Source organism: Oryctolagus cuniculus, chromosome 4, assembly GCF_964237555.1.
Source record: "Oryctolagus cuniculus chromosome 4, mOryCun1.1, whole genome shotgun sequence".
NCBI classification, from domain to species: Eukaryota; Metazoa; Chordata; class Mammalia; order Lagomorpha; family Leporidae; genus Oryctolagus; species Oryctolagus cuniculus.
Genome location: NC_091435.1, coordinates 82,929,753 through 82,951,819, shown reverse-complemented (window position 1 = coordinate 82,951,819; position 22,067 = coordinate 82,929,753). Strand labels below are relative to the sequence as shown.

Below are 22,067 nucleotides of genomic sequence, written 5' to 3'. Positions count from 1 at the left end.
GGAGCAACTCGGACTAGACTGTTACTGGAATTAAGACTTATTCTATGCATCTGCTCTCCCACAATATGGCACTGGGAGAGGAGGAAACAGCTTCTACACAGCTGCCTCCAGTTCAACCAATAAACAGCAGGACCTGCTCCTGATTGGAGGAGAGCAGCGTACTCGGCGTGTGGGTAGCAGAGTTGGGATTGGTGGAAGAGGACTATAAAGGAGGAGAGAGACAACATGCACCAGGAACATCTAAGAGGAACACCTGTGCAGCCCCCGAGAGAGCCGGCCGGCGGTGTGCCGCTCCCCCGCGGAAGTGGGGAAAGTGGCAGGGGGAACCGCCCTTCCACGGAGGTGGAAGGGTCGGTAGCCAACCCGGGAAGAACCAGCAGCAAACCCGGGAAGGGCCGAGCAGACAAAAGAACAGCGCAGGGTCCTGTGTCGTTCCTCCACGAAGAGGGGGAGCGACATAATGGTGCCGTGACTCGGATATGAAGCCCAGGCAGGGTCTTGTGTCGTTCCTCCACGAAGAGGGGGAGCGACAAGTATGCTGTTGGAGCTCTCTTTTTTAAAAAAGGTTTATTTTTACTTATTTGAAAGGCAGAGTTATGGAGAGGCGGAGGCAGAGAGAAGTCTTCCATCCACTGATTCACTCTGCAAATGGCCCTGATGGTTATAACTGAGCCAATCCAAAACAAGGAGCCAGGAGCTTCCTCAGGGTCTCTCGCCGGAGCAGGGGCCTAAACACTTGAGCCATCATCTACTGCTTTCCTAGGCCATAGCAGAGAGCTGAGACTTTAACCCCTGCCCATATGGGATGCCAGCATTGCAGGCAGTGGCTTTACTCGCTATATCACAGCATTGGCCCCTGTTGAATCTCTTGTAAAGAACAATTTTTAAAAATGTTTGGAACAGGGCCGGTGCTGCGGCTCAGTAGGCTAATCCTCCACCTTGCGGCACCAGCACACCGGGTTCTAGTCCCAGTCAGGGCACTGGATTCTGTCCCAGTTGCCCCTCTTCCAGGCCAGCTCTCTGCTGTGGCCAGGGAGTGCAGTGGAGGATGGCCCAAGTGCTTGGGCCCTGCACCCCATGGGAGACCAGGAGAAGTACCTGGCTCCTGCCATTGGATCAGCGCGGTGCGCTGGCCGCAGAGCGCCAGCCACAGCAGCCATTGGAGGGTGAACCAACGGCAAAGGAAGACCTTTCTCTCTCTCTCTCACTGTCCACTCTGCCTGTCAAAAAAAAAAAAAAAAAAGTTTGGAACAGGGGCTGGCGCTGTGGTGTAGCGGGTAAAACTGCCGCCTGCAATGCTGGCATTCCATGTGGGCACTGGTTTGAGACCTGGCTGTTCCATTTTTGATGCAGATCTCTGCTATGGCCTGGGAAAGCAGTGGAATATGGCCCAAGTCCTTGGACCCCTGCACCCACGTGGGAGACCCGGAGGAAGCTCCTGGCTCCTGCCTTCGGATCAGCGCAGCTCTGGCTGTTATGGCCAGTTGGGGAGTGAACCAGCGAATGGAAGACCTCTCTCTCTGCTTCTCCTTCTCTCTCTTTGTAACTTTGACTTTCAAATAAATCTTTAAAAAAAAAGTTTGGAGCCATGGTGGTATCACATTAACACCAGCTTCAAGGTGGCATCCAGCTACACATATGCAAAATGTACACGTGTAACCAGAATAATTTGTGTGGTGAAAGTGAGAGATATGTAGACTCTAAAGAAGTAAAGATAAACTGGCAATCAGAAGGTTAGGACAGATGTGAGGAAATAGAAAGTAGAGGTTGAGAAGAGTACAGGAGGTCACTAGTATGGGATTTCATAGAGCTTTGTGCAGAGTAGGCTCTTCATACTTGATGAAATTGTAGAATCTCAGTAGAAGAGCCCTTAATCTTTCTTAAAATTGTTGAATGAATGCATATTTATTAGATTAAAAACTGTGGTTGTGTAATATCTGACTTTGTAGTTAGTTTCCATTCTTTTTTTTTTTTTTAAGATTTATTTATATATTTGAAAGAGTTACACAGAGAGAGGAGGAGAGGAAAGAGAGAGAGAGAGAGAGAGAGGTCTTCCATCCGCTGGTTCATTCCCCAGTTAGTCACAACGGCTGGTACTGTGCTGATCCGAAGCCAGGAGCTTCTTCTGGGTCTCCCATGCGGGTACAGGGGCCCAAGGACTTGGGCCATCTTCCACTGCTTTCCCAGGCCATAACAGAGAGCTGGATCAGAAGTGGAGCAGCCAGGTCTCAAAGCGGCACCCATATGGGATGCCAGCACTGCAGGTGGCAGCTTTACCTGCTATGCCACAGCGCTGGCCCCCATTCATATTCTTTTGTATAGTACTTTTCTCTTGGATTAGTGTTAAAATTGTTATAAGTTTTCTGACAGGAAAAGTGGTCAAGTGTTCTAGATATTAAAGTAAATTGGAATTTTAAGCACTATTTCTTAATGATAATGAAATTCGAACCGCAGTTTAAAGGAGATCCTTTATTTGAGCTGTGAATGGGGTCCTAGTAGTAAATTCAGTATTTAGTGATAGACTTTCATATGCCAGGCGTGGTTCAGATCCTGGGGATCCAACTGTGAGCAAGACACGGTATTTGTCCTCAGAAAGCTTAAAGTTTAATGGGAAAACAGGTAGATAGGTGCTGTAATTTAGTGAGCGAATGGTAAGGAGCTAATGTGAGAACACACAGAGAGATCAAGGAAGGCTTCACAGAAGTAATTTTTTCTTTCTTTTTTTTTTTTTAAGATTTATTTATGTATTTGAAAGGCAGAGGTACAGAAAGAGAACGAGAAACAGAGAGAGAGAGAATGAGAGAGAAATCTTCTGTCTGCTTGTTCACTCCCCAGAAGGCTGCAACAACCCAAAGCCAGGAGCCAGGAGCTTCTTCCAGGTCTCCTCTGTGGGGGTGGCAGAGGCCCAGGGACTTGGACCATCTTCCACTGCCTTCCCAGGCCATTAGCAGGAGGCTGGATCGGAAGTCGAGCAGCCAAGACTCTAGCCGGCACTGCAGGTGGCAGCCTAACTGGCTGAAAGAGTTGTTTCCTGCAGGAGAAACATGTGCAGACTTGGAGGAGAGAGGAGAGATGATAGGTTTAGGGACTAAATGATAATTCCCTCAAAAGCATAGCCAGTGGCAGATGCAAAAATGGAATAGAAGAGATAAATTGGTGCCAGCATAGGGCCTTGTAAGCCATGTTAAGAATTCTGGCCTTATTTTGAGTATAATAGGGAGTCAGTTAAGAATACATATTTTTAAAAAGATTTATGTATTTAAAGGGAAGGGGGGGAGGGAGGGATGGAGGAAAAGAGGAAAGAAAGGAGGGAGGGAGGAGAGGGAGAGGTGTCTTCCATCCACTGGTTCACTCTCCAGATGCCCCCCAGCAGCCAGGACTGGGTCTCTGACATGGGTGGCAGGAACCAAGTACTTGGGTCATAATCTGATTCCTCCCAGGTGCATTAGCAGGAAGCTTGATTGGAAGCGTAGGGGGAACTTGATCCCAGGCATTCTGATATGGGATGCAGGTGCCCCAAGCAGTGGCTTAACTTGCTGCAACCTGATGCCCACCCCAGTTATGGGTTTTAATTAGGGGAATGACATATTCTGGTGTGAGTTTCTTTTAAGATTTATTTGTTTATTAGAAAGTCAGAGTTACACAGAGAGAGAAAGAGAGGCAGAGAGAGAGAGACAGATCTTCCATTTGCTGGTTCACTCCCCAATTGGCCGCAAAGCTGGAGCTGCGCTGATCCGAAGGCAGGAGCCAGGCAGGATCCTCCTCTGGGTCTCCCACGTGGGTGCAGGGGCCCAAGGACTTGGGCCATCTTTTACTGCTTTCCCAGCCATAGCAGAGATCTGGATTGGAAGTGGAGCAGCCTGGACTGGAACCAGTACCCATATGGGATGCCAGCACTGCAGGCAGCAGCTTAACCTGCTATGCCGCAGCACTGGCCCCTCATGTGAGTTTTTTTGGAAAGAGCTGCTTGGCTGTAGAGAAGAGGTAAACATAGAGGTAGGTAGAAGACTATTACATTACTCTAAGAAAGATATGTTGTCAGAGAAGTGGGCTCTCAAAAATATGGGGAGGAACCAGGAGTCAAGATGAAATTTGGGAATATGTTTTGGACATTTGAGTATATGTGTAAGTTCTATTAATGACAGTTTGATAGTAGAAGGGGTTTGGGGGTAAGGTGATTAGTTGTTTTGGCTAAGTCAGGGTGCTGTTGATGGGGTTTCCAAATGGAGCTGTTCAGTAAGCAAATGAATAATTGGGTCTAGAAGAGATCTTATTGATGGTAGTTAAAGCTAGGAAGATGATATCTTGCAGGGAAGAGGGAAAAGTGTAATGTGAGAAAATAGTTGACTCCTGGAAACAAAGCTACAGGGATGCCAACATCTTGGGGGACTGCAAGGAAGACTCAGAAGAAACCAAAATGGAGGAAAATCAGGAGAGTGATGGCACTTCACACATCAGGAGAGTGGCGATACTTTACATACTAGGTAGGCGCTGCTGGAAATGAGCAGTCATAGATGTTTTGTTTGGTTATTTGTTAAGGTTGGAAGGTATCTTAGAGACCATCTTGACCAGTTTTTGAGCCAAACAGATAAGAAATTAGATACTCAGAGAAATAAAATAACTTAGGGTTATAGGTCTATTTCAGTGCTTCTCAAATGTATTTATAGGAAAAGACTACTTCTCCTTTAGAAAGGTTTTTTTTCCCCCCAACCTTTATATACAAGTACTTTTGCAAAATACAGTGAACATTTAGAAGACATACAAAATATAAGCTCATATTCTTTTTAACATTAAGGTATAAATAGCCCTTTACATTTTTTTTGTTGTTGTTTGAGAGGCAGGTAGTGAAGACTTGGAAGGGGGGAAGAGTGTGCACTCCCCTTCCCTTTGTTCCTCTCCAAATGCCTCAGGAGTCCTCTGGGTGTTAGAGGCCCTACTATTTGCATCATTGCCTTCTGCCTTTCAGGGTCTGCATTGGTGGGAAGCTGGAACCAGGAGCCAGAGCCAGGAGTCAAATCCATGCACTCTGATATGGGATGCAGGCATCCTACTTCAAGGCCAGATGCCTGCCCCAACTTTTAATTGCTTCATGTCAATAGACATAAAATTACTCTATCAAATTGCTGTAAAAGTTTCCAAATATTTCCACTGGAACTTGTGCTTTTATTTTATTGTGGACTAGTGAGAGATAGCTGCTTTGAACACTACACTTTGGAAGTAGTGGTCTAGGCAATGGCAGAACAGGGACTCGGACCCTGGTGTCTTTATTCGCAGGCTCCTGCATTTTCCATTTTATCACTACTTCCCTCACTATAGTAACTTGTTTTGATCCAATAAATATTTGCTTTCTTTATCCTCTAACTTAGTAATTTCATTTCCTTTGTACTTAATAAGTGTAGTTTTATGTGAATACATTAAAAATATTTTTTTCTGGGGGCCAGTGTTACAGCAGGTTAGGTGACTCTCTGTGACACTGGTATCCCATATGGGCACTGGATGCTCTACTTTGGATCCAACTCCCTACTAATGGCCTGGGAAAGCAGTAGAAGTGCTACCCACGTGGGAGGCTCTGGAGTTCTGGGTTCCTGGCTTTAGCCTGTCCAAGCTCTGACTGTTGGTGGCCATTTGGGAAGTGAAGCAGTGGATGGAAGATTTCTCTGTGTGTGTTTGTCACTCTGCCTTTCAAATAAATCAATTTTTTAAAAAATAAAAATACATTTTCTATTCTTTTAAGATTTATTTATGGGGCTGGCACTGTGGCATAGCATTTAAAGCCATTGCTCGTAGCACTGGATCCCTTCTGGGCACTGGTTCGAGTCCTAGCTGCTCCACTTCTAGTCCAGATCCCTGTTAATATACCTGGGAAAGCAGCTGAAGATGGCCCAAGTGCATGGGCCCCTGCACCCACGTGGGAGACCTACAAGAAGCTTCTAGCTTCTGGCTTCAGATTGGCACAGCTCTGGCCATTGTGGCCATTTGGGGAATGAACCAGTGGATAGGGGGGTCTCTCTGTCTGTCTCTCCCTTTCTCTATAACTCTGCCAATCTGGCCATTGTGGCCATTTGGGGAATGAACCAGTGGATGGGGGGGGGGGTCTCTCTGTCTCTCCCTTTCTCTCTCTATAACTCTGCCTTTCAAATAAATAAATAAAAAAATTTTAAAAAAAGATTTATTTATTTATTTGAAAGGCAGAGTGATTAGGGTGACGGGAGTGGGGCGGGGGGAGACAGAGAAGATGATCTTCCCAACTGCTGGTTCAGTCTCCAAATGGCCACAGCAGCCAGGTCTGGGCCAAGTCAAAACCAGGAGTGAGGAACTCTATCCTGGTCTCCCACAAGACATGAGTGGCAGGGGCATTCCCAGATGCAGTAGCAGGAGCTGGATTGGAAGTAGAGCAGCCAGACTCAAACCAGCACTCTGATATGGGACACTGGTGGCAAAATCATCAGCCTAACCTACTGCACACAGTGCCAACTCTATTTTTATTTTTGAAAGCTTCAAAATTCTGGTGTTGGCGACTTATGAGACTAAACTTTTCAGTTATTTTTCTCAGCCATCACCCACTCCCATTTCCTTGATGGATCCTCTAGTTTATTTTGTGATTCCTGGGGGGAAATATGGAACCAAAATGTAACCTTTTTGTACCCTTGTCGTTTCTATTTAGTGATTTTTTTTTTTTTTCCAATCTCTGCCTGCATTGGTTCCTTGATGGTTGTGAAAAGACTTCTCTCTTTTGGCATTGAAAGTAGTATAGAGAATAGGCATGAGAAACTATAAAGTTTGGAATATCTCAATTCCTCCAAGCTGTGGTGGAGACAAACTGCATTATGGGTTTTTGGACTGTTCCCTCTATCAGGTCATTAATGGAGAAAGGGTGTGAACTAGGAGGAGACAGCAGAAAGGAAATGACCACTCATGAATTGTGTGCCACAAGCTGGGTTAAGTCATTCCCTTTGGTACTGTTAGCAAGCTTAAAACAGATGGAATGACGAAAAGGTAAGGGATAAATGAAGAAAAAGGGTACATGTGGTGAGAAAGAGTAAAGTGGGACCAAGTCTTGCCATAGATTATAGATTACTAGGTTAGGTAAGCTACCCTGCTGCTAGCTATAATATTAGAATCAGAAAACAAGCCCATTTTTTTTTTTTAAAGATTCATTTATTATTTATTTGAAAGGCAGAGTTGCAGAGAGGCAGAGAGAGAGAGAGAGGTCTTCCATTCGCTGGTTTACTCTACAACTGGTCATAACGGCCAGAGCTGTGCTGATCCGAAGCCAGGAGCCAGGAGCTTCTTCCGGGTCTCCCAAGTGGGTGCAGGGGCCCAAGGACTTGGGCCATCTTCTACTGCTTTCCCAGGCCATAGTAGAGAGCTGGATGGGAAGTGGAGCAGCCGGGACTCGAACTGGTGCTCATATGAGATGCTGGCACTGCAGTGGTGGCTTTTACCTGCTACGCTACTGCGCCAGCCCAAAACAAGCACATTTTAACAAGTTTGCAGATAGTTTAAGTCTGCAAACTTGTTTTGTCATTCTTCCGTTTAAAGATAGGCTCTTTATTTAACTATAATAAAATAGAAACCCACATTCTTTACAGCTGACTCATCAAAAGTTGTTATACCTCAGAGTAGGTAGGTAAAACTTGGAAGCTTTGTTTTTCCCTTATTTCATTTAGCTCGCTCTGATTTTTCTCTTCCTTCTCAGTTAACCTTCACCTCCTTATGTTCGTCTATTTAGTTCAGGAGGAGTGTTATTGGCATTCATGGTGAGACAGTTTGTCCTGGTGTAGGACTGTTTCATCCATCGCAGAAGGTTTAGCACTTGTACTACTCATTTCCTGCAGCTGCTGTAACAGATTACTGCAAATTGTGTGGTTTAACATACATTTATTCTCTCACAGTTCTGGAGGCCAGAAGTCTTTTTCAGTCTGTCACAGCACCTCTGGCTTCTCTCCACTAAAAGCCGGGAGTGCCTCCCTCTCCCCAGTCACTTTGAATCACCAACAGTGTTCTCCCGGCTGCTAAGTGCCTCAGGTACCTGAGGAACCACTGAACCTTTCATAACTTTCAGACTTTCAGTGATTTTTCTGTTTCTTTGTTCTTCTTCTTTTTTTAATTTGACAGATAGAGTTAGCAGTGAGAGAGAGAGAGAGAAAGGTCTTTCTGTTGGTTCACCCCCCAAGATGCCCGCTATAGCCGGAACTACAATGATCCGAAGCCAGGAGCCAGGTGCTTCTTCCTGGTCTCCCATGTGGGTGCAGGGGCCCAAGCACCTGGGCCATCCTCCACTGCACTCCCAGGTCACAGCAGAGAGCTGGACTGGAAGAGGAGCAATCAGGACTAGAACCCGGTGCTCATATGGGGTGTCGTCACTGCAGGCGGAGGATTAACCAAGTGAGCCACGGCGCCGGCCCCTGTTATTCTTTAAAAAATTTAATTGAAAGGTAGAATTACAGAGAGGGAGAAACAGAGAGATCTTCCATCTGCTGGTTCACCCCCCAAATGGCTGGGCCAGGATGTAGCCAGGGGCCATTAACTTCATCCAGGTTCTGGGTTTCTGCTGCTGCTCTCTGCCAGATTTTCTTTTCCTTGACTGCTAGGAGTGAGCAAAGCTCTTTGGTAGCTGGGAGGGTCTGCCCAGAAGGGCTGGCTGCCTGCCCTGGGCTGCCTCTCAAGATGGCCTCACCTGGACTTTGATGGGGTTCTAATGCAGGATGCTTTCCTGATTGGTCAGTGTGTATGCTAATGAGGCATACTACATGAACCCATCAGAAAACGGACATTGGAGTAGCCTGTTTTCACAAAAATGTGCAGAGTTCCCAATCAGATTCTTTCAGCAGAGTCAACAACATCTGAAGATTACATTGTGTGTTTCCCCTGTCTCCTGTCTCCCCCTCCTTTAGGGCTCCTGTGTTTTCTTTTTCATTGCTATGTTTTCCTTTCCTTTCTGGGGACCCCTGGAATTCCTGTCACCTGCATCCCTTGTGAGACACTGGTTTGAGTCCTGATGGCTCCACTTCAGATCCTGGTAATGTACCTGGGAAAGCAACAGAAAATGGCCTGAGTAGTTGGGCCGCTGCACCTGTGTGGGAGACCCGACTGGAGTTACGGCCATTTGGGGACTATGAGCCATTGGATGGAAGATACCTCTCTTTTATTGTCTCTGTAACTTCTCCTTTCAAATAAATAAATCAGTGTTAAAAAAAAAAAAAAAAGAGTTGTACCATGTTCTTTAATATGAGTTTGCTTAGTTTACTACATAAGCTATATCCTTACTTTGGATATAGCTGGAGTAATTGGTCACTTGCTTAAAGCCACATACTAGTGAATGACAGAACTAGAATTCAAACCCAGGCTGATCTGAATATTTCCCAGGTTCCTAATGTCTGTGTTGGCCTAATACAACAGGGACTGCTGAGACAGAAGCAGAATTTTGGTGTCTGTCTTCAGGTGTTCCCTGTTTTGTTGGTCCCCTAAGTTACACCCATATGGCATTTCATTTAGATCTTTCTTACCTTTCCCCCCAGAAGTCACTAGGCATTTAAGATACTAAAGCTACTTAAATCCTTTCTTTTTCCCTCTAAGTCAACGCTCTATTCTCTAGCAACCCTCAATTCATTGTTACTGGCTTTTAAGAGAAAGCAATATGACTGAATTAATTTGCATTGTGAAATGATTTGATACATTTTTTTTTTAAGATTTTATTTATTTGAGAGGTAGAGTTACGGAGAGAGAGAGGGAGAGACAGAGATCTTCTATCTGCTGGTTCGCTCCCAAAATGGCCACATTGGCTGGAGCTGCGCTGATCCAGAGCCAGGAGCCAGGAGCTTCTTCCGGGTCTCCCACGCTGGGGCAGAGGCTTAAGGATTTGGGACATCTTCTACTGCTTTCTCAGGCCATCGCAGAGAGCTGAGACATGAACTGGTGCCCATATATGATGCTGGCACCACAGGTGGAGGCTTAGCCCACTATGGCATAGCCCTGGCCCTCACATACTTAACTCTTAAATAATTGTTTATCATTAGTAAATAGGATGTTTGTTTTCTCAAATTTCTTGGTAGGTTGGTAGCATTATAAGTGAAAAAATTTAGGTAGTTTGGAAAAGACTTTTGTGATGGGTAGAACAGATTGTTGATGGGCTGGCTTGCCTGGTGATTTGCTTTTAGCAAGTTCTTGGTTGGGATCAGTGTTGTGGTGTAGTGGGTAAAGCTGCTGCCTGCAGCACCAGCATCTCATATGGGTTCTGGTTTGAGACCCAGCTGCTCCAGTTCCGATCCTGCTTCCCTGCTAATGTGCTTGGGAAAGCAGTGGAAGATGGCCCAAGTGCTTGGGCTCCTGCACCCATGTGGGAGATCCAGAAGAAGCTCCTGGCTCCTGGCTTTGGTCTGGGCCAGGCCCCAGCCGTTAACAGCCATTTGGGGGAGTGAACCAGCAGATGTAAACTAGTGCACATGCTCTTTCCCTCTTTGTCTCCCTTCTCTCTGTGTACTTCTGACTTTCAGATAAATAATAAGTCTTAAAAAAAAAAAATAAAAACCAACCAAGTTCTTTGTTTCATCTTTTATTTTACTTCAGAACCCACAAGTGCTCTAAATGGTTTCCATGGTGGTGGCATTGAAGATCTAATAGATTTAGAGCAGTAGGAAGGGTGACGACAATTTGTAGGTAATGATCATTGTAAGTTGAGTTTTCAGTATGAGTGAAAGTAGCCAGCACTGGCTATTTTTACAGCAGAAATGTTCTACTTCTGTTCTCTGTGCTTTGTGTGGTGCTTTAGTGCTTTATGAGCACTGCAGGTGTGGGTACCTTTTTCCTGCCAAGGGTCATTTGGATGTTTACAACACCATTCCTGGCTGTACAACATTATCATCTTAAAACTATTAGCCTGCTATGGATTTATTGAATTTTTTTTTTTTTTTTTTTTTTTTTTTTTTTTTTTTTTGACAGGCAGAGTGGACAGTGAGAGAGAGACAGAGAGAAAGGTCTTCCTTTTTTGCCGTTGGTTTACCCTCCAATGGCCGCCGCTGCAGCCGGCGCACCGTGCTGATCCGATGGCAGGAGCCAGGATCCAGGTGCTTTTCCTGGTCTCCCATGGGGTGCAGGGCCCAAGCACCTGGGCCATCCTCCACTGCACTCCCTGGCCATAGCAGAGAGCTGGCCTGGAAGAGGGGCAACCGGGACAGAATCCGGCGCCCCGACCGGGACTAGAACCCGGTGTGCCGGCGCCGCAAGGTGGAGGATTAGCCTATTGAGCCACGGCGCCGGCCGGATTTATTGAATTTTGAGTCCTGCCTTTGGATGTCTTGGCAGTGCCAGATGAAATGATTTTCGGACCATTTATGGCCATGGGTGGGACGTCCCCCACCCCTGACTTAGAGAGACTAAAGCCAAAATGATATAATCTCAGCCATTTAGTTATCTGAAAAGAAGGAGATCAATAAATACTGTAAGAAGCTAGTTTTAGGATTCATTAGAAGGCAGATGTTCCAACTTCATGCATCTTTCTTCTAGAATAAGTAGCCAGAGCAGTCTACCATGGAGAACTTTAAGTTTTTCCTCCCTCCCTCCCTGCCTTCCTCACTTCTCCCTCCCTCCCACCCTCCCTCCCTTCCTTCCTTTTTCTCTTTCTTTCTTAAGATCTATTTACTCATTTGAAAGAGTTATGGAGAGAAAGGGAGAGAGATGGAGATCTTTCATCTGCTTTTTCACTCCCCAGATTGCTGCAATGGCTAGGGCTGGGCCTAGCCAGAGCCAGGAGCTTCACCCTGGTTTCCCACATGAGTGGCAGGGGCCCAAGCACTTAGGCCATCTTCTGCTGCTTTTCCCAGGTCATTAGCAGGGAGCTGGATCAGAAGTGGAGCAGGGGCCGGTGCTGTGGCGTAGGGGGTAAAGCTACTGCCTGCAGTGCCGGCATCCCATATGGATACCAGACTCAGCTTCACTTCCGACTCTAGCTTCCTGCTGATGCAGACCCTTAGAGGTGGTGGCTCAAGTGATTGGGTTCCTGCCACCCATGTAGGAGGCTTGGATTGAGTTACTGGCTCCTGATTTTGGCCCTAGCAAGGGGCTGTTGTGAGCATTTGAGGAGTGTACTAGTAGATGGGAACGTTCTGTCTATGAAATAAATTAAAAGAAAATGATGTTTAACTACATTAATATTAAAAAGTTGAATTTGGCTGGCGCCGTGGCTCACTAGGCTAATCTTCCACCTGTGGCTCCGGCACCCCGGGTTCTAGTCCCGGTTGGGGCACCGGATTCTGTCCTGGTTGCTCCTTTTCCAGTCCAGCTCTCTACTGTGGCCCGGGAAGGCAGTGGAGGATGGCCCAAGTGCTTGGGCCCTGCACCCGCATGGGAGACCAGGAGGAAGCACCTCGCTCCTGGCTTCGGATCTGCGCAGTGCGCCAGCCATGGCAGCCATCTGGGGAGTGAAGCAACGGAATGAAGACCTTTTTCTTTGTCTCTCTCTCTCTCTCTCTCTCTCTCTCACTAACTCTGCCTGTTAAAAAAAAAAAAGTTGAATTTGTATTTTTAATATTTCTTTAAAATTTTTTTTTAATTTGAAAAGCAAAGTTATAGAGAGAGGAAGGAAAAAGGGTAGGCTGGGGGTGGTGTGGGGGTAAGGAGAGAGAGAGAAAGTGATTTCCTAACTGCTGGTTCACTTAAAATGGCCACAATGGCTGGGGCTGTTTCAAGCTGAAGCCGGGAGCTCTTTGTTTCCCAGGTGGGTGGCTGGGGACCAAGTACTTGGGCCATCTTCTGCTTTCCCAGGTGCATTAGCAGGGAACTGGATCGGAAACGGAGCAGCTGAGACTTAAACCTGTTGCTTGTATTCCCATACAAGCTGACAATGCAGGTGGCAACTGAACCTATTGTACCACAATGCTGACCCCAAGATTTCCTTTCTTAAAGTGTAATTTTCTTATGGTGAGACTTTTGTATATACTGCAAGTTAGGAATATTTGGTTCAGCTGGTTGGGAACTTGGGGAGAGTTAACTGGAATGAGAAAAGTGAGAACTAGGCAAGTTCAGTAAGTTTTTAAAGTTTGCATGATAGAAGAGCTAGCAGAGACAAGGACAGAAACTAAGACCTCCCAAGGAAAAGTATACTTGAGTATGTTCCTGTACCTACTTCAGGGTGAGAAGGCAAAGGGAAAGTCCAGAATTTAATGGAAAGGTTGACAGAAGAAATGAGGGGACTGATTTGACAGACATCAGTATTCAAATTATGCAAAGCAAGGGTTTTATCAAGTACTCTAAAAGGACCTGCCTGAATCTCATAAACCATGTAGCTGGAGGGAATCGTTGAGAAGTAAGATGAGAGCAAAGGGATATAAAACAGAAGAAAAATAACGGCCAAATCTTGTATACAGCTCAAAGGAGATTGAAACTTCACCAATCAGCAACATAGAACTGTTGAAAAGGGAGACAATCAGACTTAAGTTATTATGTAGTGTATGAGGTGTTGAAGGGGAGTGTGAGCAGAAACAGTGAAATGAGGTAGTTATGAGCTGTTGAGGGTGTGAACTAAAACTGTAGCAGGGGACACAGAGAAGAGGTTGGGTAGGAGTGGTGTTAGATGAAAGTGAAGGACTTGGATCACTGATGGTATGCTCACAGTTGAGGGAAACAGAAGAGTCTGAGAAAGTTTTCTTTTTGTTATTAATAAGACTTTTATTAACAGGTGCTTGCAGTTTGTTGACTTTTTTTTAAATCAAGTTGTAAACATTTATAATAAATTAGAGATGAAGTTCTTAAAAATTTTAACTTGGCCAGATATGAAACAATTTAAAAACATTCAAAGGTGTATTGAGAAATACCAGGCTTTAAAGAAAAATAACCAAAAAGAGAGATCTTTAGGTAGAAGTAATAAAAACCTTATGCTGCTGTAGAGATAATGCAGATAATTTTAGTAATCTGTCAGTGGGCAAAAAGCAAGTACTTAAGGTCTTCAGCGCCAGTCTTTTGTACATTTCTTATTGCTGGAATTCCATATTCATTTCTTCTTGAATGACTACATTGGATGGTGGTAGAGATGGTAAGTCGGCTTTGCTCAACCCCTTCCTGCTTAGCTTCTGCAGCTGATGGCTTATCTGGCAGATCAACTACTTTTATTTTTATTTTTTATTCTTTTTAAATACTTATTTGTTTATTTGGAAGGCAGAGTTACAGAGAGGCAGAGAGAGCGAGAGGTCTTCCATCTGCTGGTTCACTCCCTGGATGGCTGCAATGGCTGGAGCTGCGCTGATCCGAAGCCAGGAGCAAGGAGCTTCTTCCTTGTCTCCCACTTGGGTGCAGGGGCCCAAGCACTTGGGCCATCCTCCACTGCCTTCCCAGGCCATAGCAGGGAGCTGGATCAGAAGTGGCGCAGCTGGGAATTTGAACTGGCGCCTATGTGGGATGCCAGCACTGCAGGCGGTGGCTTCATGTGCTGCGCCATAGTGCTGGCCTCTTCACTTCTCTTTAAATTATTTGAAATATTTACCTTTGAAAATTTGTCTGTGATGACATTGAAAATTTTGTCCAGTTCATTTATCCTAAATATGCATTGCTGGTTGTTATTTCCATGGTGTAACTGTATTTCTTTGTACATTAAATTTAAAACAGAAAAATATACACGTAGTACAAAATTCATAGAAGAATTGCTAATAGATTTGGCTAAGGCCTGGCCCCTCTTCCCCTGGTGTTTTACCTAGTGAAATGAAGTACAGTGAAATAATTCTTAGTCAGTTTTTAGACATTGATCATACCAGGCAAATATGCTTAGGTGCTGGGGGTACCAAGACAGGAAAACCAGTCCCTGTGTTCAGGAGGCTTCTACTCTTTCAGGGGAGCCAGAGAATAAACTAACATTTACTGTTTAGTAATAATCCATGTTTTATTTATTTATTTGACAGACAGGCAAAGAGAAGAGGGAGTGGGAGAGGGGAGGAAGGAGTTTGGAGGGAACACATGCTCCTATCCACTGGTTCACTCCCCCGATGCCTGTGACACCTGGGGCTGGCTGGGGCCAAAGCCAGGAACTAGCAACTGAATCTAGGTCTCCCATGGGTGGTTGGATCCCAATCACTTGAGCCATCACTGCCGTCTCCCAAGATCTGTATTGGCAAGAAGTTGGAGTCAGGAGCTGGAGCCAGGTACCAAATATAAGCATTCCGATATGGGACACGGGTGTCTCAACTGGCAGTTTAAGCCATAAGCCAAATGCCTGTCCTGGGATGGAAGCTTTATCCCTCCCCCCCTTTTTTTGGTTAAATCTATGGATAAAAATACCAAGGCATAGGAGACCCATCAAAAAATCACAAATTGCACAAAAGTCATGATGTAGTAGGAGCTAATGGAAATGAGACAGTGATTCATGGAGACTGCAGATATTTCTGTCATAGTAACTCCAATAAGTTTGATTGGTAAGCTGAATAAATGAAAGATAGAGATAGGAATATGAATTATGGATCTGTAAAACATAACCAAGCAGATGTGGAAATAAATAATAATAGAACTTCTAGTTTTGAAAAATTAGTTGAAGTTAAAAACTCAGTGTACAGTAAAGAAACAGATAGGCACAGCTAAAGAGAGAATGTGTAAACTGGAAGATAGCATTGAAGCTATTATCCAGAATGCAACATAGATAAAAAGATGAGATAAACATATGAGGATACTTCAAAAAGTTCAAGGAAAATGGAATGAAAGAAGTTGATTTAGATTCCAAAAAAATTGAAATCCATGCATGGTTTTTTCATAATGAATACCTTTCCAAACTTTCTGAAGGCATTTATATGAAAGGAAGGTTTATATGTAAGGGTTAGTGTGAAGAGTTCTACCATATATCTAATTGGAGTTCCAGAAGGAAAAATATGGATGGAAGGATGAGGCAATGTAAAATAGAAATGGTTGAGAATTTCTCATAATTAAAAGAAGATAATCACTAGGTGGTAGAAGTCCAGTAACTCCAAAGAGAATAAAATCAGCTCTGATAATCAGAGTGAAACCTCAGAGGGCCAAAGAGAAAATTTTTTGTCTTTTAAGATTTATTTTATTAGGCCGGCGCCGCGGCTCAATAGGCTAATCCTCCGCCTAGTGGCGCCAGCACACCAGGTTCTAGTCCCAGTCGGGGTGCCGGATTCTGTCCCAGTTGCCCCTCTTCCAGGCCAGCTCTCTGCTATGGCCCGGGAGTGCAGTGGAGGATGGCCCAAGTGCTTGGGCCCTGCATTCCATGGGAGACCAGGATAAACACCTGGCTCCTGCCTTTGGATCAGCACGGTGTGCCGGCCGCAGTGCGCTGGCTGCGGCGGCCATTGGAGGGTGAACCAACGGCAAAAGGAAGACCTTTCTCTCTGTCTCTCTCTCACTGTCCACTCTGCCTGTAAAAAAAAAAAAAAAAGAGAGAGAAAAAAAATTATTTTATTTATTTGGAATAATTCCAGAGAGAGAGGTAGAGACAGAGAGTCTTCCATCCTCTGCTTCACTCCCCAAATGGCTACAGCAGCTGGAGCTGTGCTGATCTGAAGCCAGGAGCCAGGAGCTTCTTCTGGGTCTCCCATGTGGGTGTAGGGGCCCAAGGACTTGAGCCATCTTCCATTGCTTTCCTGGGTGCATCAGCAGGGAGTTGGATGGAAGTGGAGCAGCCAGGACTGGAGCTGGCACTCATATTGAACGCCGCTGCACCAAAGTGCTGGCCCTGAGAAAAGATCTTAAAAGCAACTAGAGAGAAGCTACAGATTGCTATGAAAATGTTTTTCTTTAGTCTGACAGCTGATTTCCCAGAAGTGTTGACAGGAACCAGAGGACGTTGGGATGCTGTTTTCAGTGTACTCAGAAGAGAGCTGTGAGACTTGAAATGGTATGCCCAGTAAAACTGTCTTTGAAGAATGACAGCAAGATAAAGATATTTTCAGGCAAGAACTTAGAAGAGCAACTGCTGCTAAAAGAAGGAGGGTCATAATGTAGATAGAAAAAGTCATCCCAAAGGGAAAGCCTGAGATGCTTTTTAGCGGCTGCAAAATGTTCCGTCCAATAGATGATATAATTTACATTCACTATTAGACCTGCTCATGTTGTTTTAAATTCTGCAGTATTACTGAAGCTGTGCTAAACATTATATGACATGTTCATGCATGTAGTATTTTATGTAGATTCTTTTGACAAGAAACCCAAATTAGTCTAAAAAGGAATGAAATTTATTTATTTTTTAGATTTATTTGAAAGGCAGTTACAGAGAGGCAGAGGCAGGGAGAGTGAGAGGTCTTCATCTTCTGGTTCACTCCCCAATGGCCATAATGCTAGGGCTGGCTAGGCTGAAGTCAGGAGTTTGGAACTTCTGTGTCTCCCTCATGGGTGCAGGAGCCTGAGGACTTGGGCCATCCTCTACTGCTTTCTCAGGCCATAGCAGAGAGCTGGATCATTAGTGAAGCAGCCAGGACTTGAACTGGGATGCTGGCACTGCAGGTGACAGCTTTACCTGCTGGGCCAAAGTGCTGGCCCTGTTTGTTTATTTAAAAGGCAGAGTTACAGAGACTCTTGGGCCACTGCACCTACGTGGGAGACCTGGAAGAAGCTCCTGGCTCCTGGCTTTGGATTGGCACAGCTCCAGCTGTTGCAGCCACTGGGGAATGAACCAGCAAATGGAAGACTTCTCTCTGCCTCTGCCTATCTGTAACTCTGCCTTTCAAATAAATAAATAAATATTTAAGAAAAAAATGATAGGGGTCCTGTGCTGTGTCCCAGTGGGTAAAGCTGACACCTTCAGTGACAGCATCCCACTTGGGCACTGGTTCGAATCCTGGCTGCTGCACTTCCATTCCAGCTCTCTGCTATGGCCTGGGAAAGCAATGCAAGATGGCCCAGATCCTTGGGTCCCTGTACCCAGGTGGGAGACCCAGATGAACTCCTCCTGGCTTCAGATTGGCACAGCTCCAGCCATTGCGGCCTTCTGGGGAGTAAACCAGCGGGTGGAAGACCTCTCTCTCTGGCTCTGCCTCTGCCCTTCTGTAACTCTGCCTTTCAAATAAACAAATACATTTTTTAAAAAATGACATAATTGCCATTTATTATGACAAAAGAATACTGTTTTAATGCTGCTTTCTTTTCTAGCTCTTTATATTTCACATCAACCAAGAAAGTAAGTTAACACAATAAGTTAAACACAAAAGGTCATTCTAAAAGGGAAAAAATATATTAATATGCTTGGCAATTCTGTATTTCAATATGAACTGAATATAAATTGCCTTTTAATAAGTTTGTTTTTTTTTTTTTTTTTTTTTTTTTTGCTATTTCAGGTGCAAGTGAAAGTGTAGGAAAACATATGCTTGAAGCCTGCAACAATAACCTGGAGATGGCAGTCACAATGTTTTTGGATGGTGGAGGAATTGCTGAAGAGCCCAGTACCAGTTCAGCAAGTGTCTCTACTGTCAGACCACACACAGAGTATGAATTATTTACTGTTAGGAGTTACCTCTTGCATAAATTAAGTAGTTGTATTTTTATCAAAGTTAGATTGTTCTCTGATTTGGAAAAATTGAAAGTTAAACCTGTGAGAAAGTAGCATGAAAATTTTTGTATGTACATACTTTAAATTTTCTAGAGTACTCTCAAATCTGCTACTTAATCCTCTCATTTACTCATCAAGGGAGCATGTAAGTAAGGGCTTGGTGCAAAGTCCAGGAGGCAGGGCTGCTTGTGGGCTTGAGAGTGGATAGGTGTGGCTGGGAGGGGCTGTGTGCCCTATGGCAACCAAAAAAGAAAAAAAAAAGTTTTATAGGATATCATTTTAGCCACACTTCACTGATGTAGAAGCAAGAACACAGCTGTTTTCCTAAACTACACTTTACTTAAGTAGTAGTTATGGAAATAAAGCCCAGTAAAAGCTCAGATTTCTCAATTCAAGATTTTCTTACATTGTCACAGGAAAATTTTGAGTTGTCACAAAAATTTTTTGAAAAAGAATTCTGATCTTTTATATCTTAAATAATGGCTACATGTAGTCAGTCGTTACAAGCATCTAAAGCATTTGGGACTTCAGTGTAAGAAAATAATAATAGTTTGTGAAGAGATTTGGTAGTTTTGACCTTTATGTTTGGTACCAATGGGAATTTGAGGTAAACACCCATGGGGCAAAATTTGTTGGACATGAAACTTGCTCAAAGGAGAGCCACTGATTTTGAAATAAAATAAAGTAGTCCCCAAATGAGGCTTAAGTCATTGTTTACAACCTGAGATTGTAAATAAGAGCAATCTTTTCAAATATGTGTTGGCAAACGGCAGGATTTTATTTTTACTAAATTAGAGATAAATTTAAAAAGTCATATATCATACAGACATAATTGCCAGTTCGCTAGATCTACTTCAAGATTCTATAGTTTTTCTCGTTAATGTTGATTATTTATTTCTAGTATTATATTTCATTCTCCCCCAATATAATTCAAGTTTTTAATGGAAATTAATATGAAAACATGATTTTGTTTATAGAAATTTGAATAGCAAATATTCACATTGAGTTAGGGGATTATGTCTGTCCTAATTGTATAAAACTTGTTTTCTTAATTGTGTTTAAAATTGTTTTAATAAATGAATATCTTTTCCTACTGTTATGTTATAGTTTGATTTAAGATGGTATTACTAGCTGATTAACATTTGATATTGGCTCCTAACTCCTAAACTATAATTTTCTCTCTTTCTAGATGATTGTTTTCTCTTCCACACTTCCATTCTTGGTAGTTCATAGTCCTGGAACAGATACCCTCAAGTCTTTCTGGATAGGGGCTACTACCTAATCCATTCCCCTAATTAATGTATTTCGTTAGATTAAGGTTTATTTATTGAATAACTGAGTTGTCCCTAAGTGGAGACAGTTATACAGATACACACATAAAGTGAGATAAATCGATAATAGATTTATTTAGCAAAATATGTCTTTTAAAATTTTAACTTTCTTAGGATAATTAACCTGTTTCTTTTTGATGAAAGGATTAACAGCTTTCTTTTATAGGTGTTTTGTGTCTGTTCTTTCAGATTATTGAAATTCTCTGTGTGAGCAGTAAACTAATATCTAGGAAGAAGGAATATTTATTTATCCTTTAGGTCTTTTGTTATTGTAGATTTTGTTGTCTGTCTAGTGATTCTTTGATTATAGAATGTTAGTAATTGTTAACAATTGAGTATTCACACTTTATTTTGTAGATTATGTTTTAGAGTTTCAACTCTTAGACATCAAAACTAGGTTTTTAAACTCAGTTAATACTGTTAGAAACACCTGGATAAAAGGTATTATTAGGCCTACCCTAAATGAATTTTTATATGGAATTTATGTGCTTACAATACAAATAGAAAGATCATGAATTTGGAAGTTACTGTTATTCGTTGTTAACGTTAATCAACACAGTTTAATATTTGAGTTACAGCTATAAAGTAATCAGACTGATTTTTTTCTTAAGATTTATTTTTATTTGAACGTCAGAGTTACACAGAGAGAGAAGAGGCGGGGGGGGGGGGTCTTCCATCCAATGGTTCACTCCCCAGTTGGCCACAGAGGCCGGAGCTATGCCAGTCCAAAGCCAGGAGCCAGGAGCTTCTTCCAGGTCTCCCCTGTGGGTGCAGGGGCCCAAGGACTTGGGCCATCTTTTACTGCTATCCCAGGCCATAGCAGAGAGCTGGATCGGAAGAGGAGCAGCCAGGACTAGAACCGGCACCCATACGGGATGCCGGCTCTTCAGGCCAGGGTGTTAACCTGCTGCGCCACAGCGCCGGCCCCATCAGACTGATTTTTAAAGGCATTTACTTATATTTAAGTGAGTATTTCTTACAGGAAGAAATGCATTATTAGGAAACTCTGTGGAGGTAAATTTTGAAGAGAATAGACTTTTTAAAGATGTGTAATTACTTTTTCTATTTTGTATGTGAGGGTCCTCTTACCAAGTAAGCCAATCATTACTGCATTGGCTTCCTTCATAATTAGTATAAAATTCACTGTGTATTCGTTTAAGCTTATTTTGTGATATCCTTGTGAGGTAACTATATTTTCCATCTCTCTGGATAAGTTTCTAATCTTTTTTTCCCTCTTAAAGAATTGAGGGGTAGAAAACTTGAGAGGGAAAGGGAAACATTAATTATTCTTTCTTTATAAGCCATTTGAATTATATATGTCAGGTACTTTATTTCAGTTACGTTATATGGAAGACACCTAAAACACTTACCATGGTTCCTAAAAGTCATTTAAGTCCAGTGTTCATTTTACTTGTTAATTTGAATGCATTTGTATTACTTATAACAAGTAAACAGATAGCAGAAGACAGTTTTCATTTTCATATTTCCCCTCTCCCTTTTTTTCTTTTTAAATAGAGAAGAAGTCCGTGCCCCAATTCCTCAAAAGCAGGAAATATTAGTGGAACCAGAACCTTTGTTTGGTGGTAAGTTAATGTTTTTCTCTTAGCCTTAGTTGATGATGTTGTCTTTCTTTAGGATTTTAATGAAGCTATCAAAAATAGGAAGGCTTACTCTGAAATTATTACTTCAAGTAGAGTCAATTCTTGTATTTCTGTGCTTCTCTCAAGAAAGTTCTACAATTGATTAACATAGAATGTAGCAGATTTTTAAAAAATTTATATTGCTTGCAGAAGGCCAAAAGGAGGAAAGTTCACAAAAAGAATTCCTGCCTTGTAGTGGAAACAAACCTGTCATTACATAGAAGACTGAAGTTTTGTGTTCTGAATACCTGCTTGAACACCAGATCCTTATTGTCTTAATATGCGTTACCTTCTCTCTCTCATTTCCACAGATGCTTTTTCTGTTTTGAATACAAGAGAAAGTAATCCCTAGTCTAGTTAAACAAACAAACAAACAAACAGAAACTTCTGTGATACTAATCTGGATGTATTGAGAAGATGGTAAAGACTGGGACATTCAGTCAGATTTTTAAAAATTTTATAAATATTATTTTTGTTTTGTGAACCAAAATGTTTTAGACAGTAATAGATTTATTAAAAAAAGAGAAGTTGGACTTATAATCTGGTTGGGCAGGCATAAATAGAGGCATGTATATTGTATGTATTTTATGACAGCAATAGAAATGGTTTGTTCTGAAA

The 22,067-nt window shown here is 43.0% G+C and overlaps 1 protein-coding gene across 2 annotated transcripts in view; it reads left to right on the top strand.

Annotated features, from left to right (window-relative positions):
* The window catches only part of UBXN7 (UBX domain protein 7), a 64,625-nt gene that overhangs the window by 5,024 nt on the left and 37,534 nt on the right, over window positions 1-22,067 (top strand). Inside the window, exons 1-3 of one of the 2 annotated variants that reach the window (XM_051818969.2) lie at window positions 4,288-4,484; window positions 18,267-18,414; window positions 21,325-21,392. In XM_051818969.2, coding sequence (XP_051674929.1) covers window positions 4,418-4,484; window positions 18,267-18,414; window positions 21,325-21,392 — 283 coding nt within the window. In that variant the 5' untranslated portion in view covers window positions 4,288-4,417. Of the gene's footprint in view, window positions 1-4,287; window positions 4,485-18,266; window positions 18,415-21,324; window positions 21,393-22,067 lie in introns of those variants that run through there. The other variant, XM_002716533.5, reaches the window with a different exon arrangement.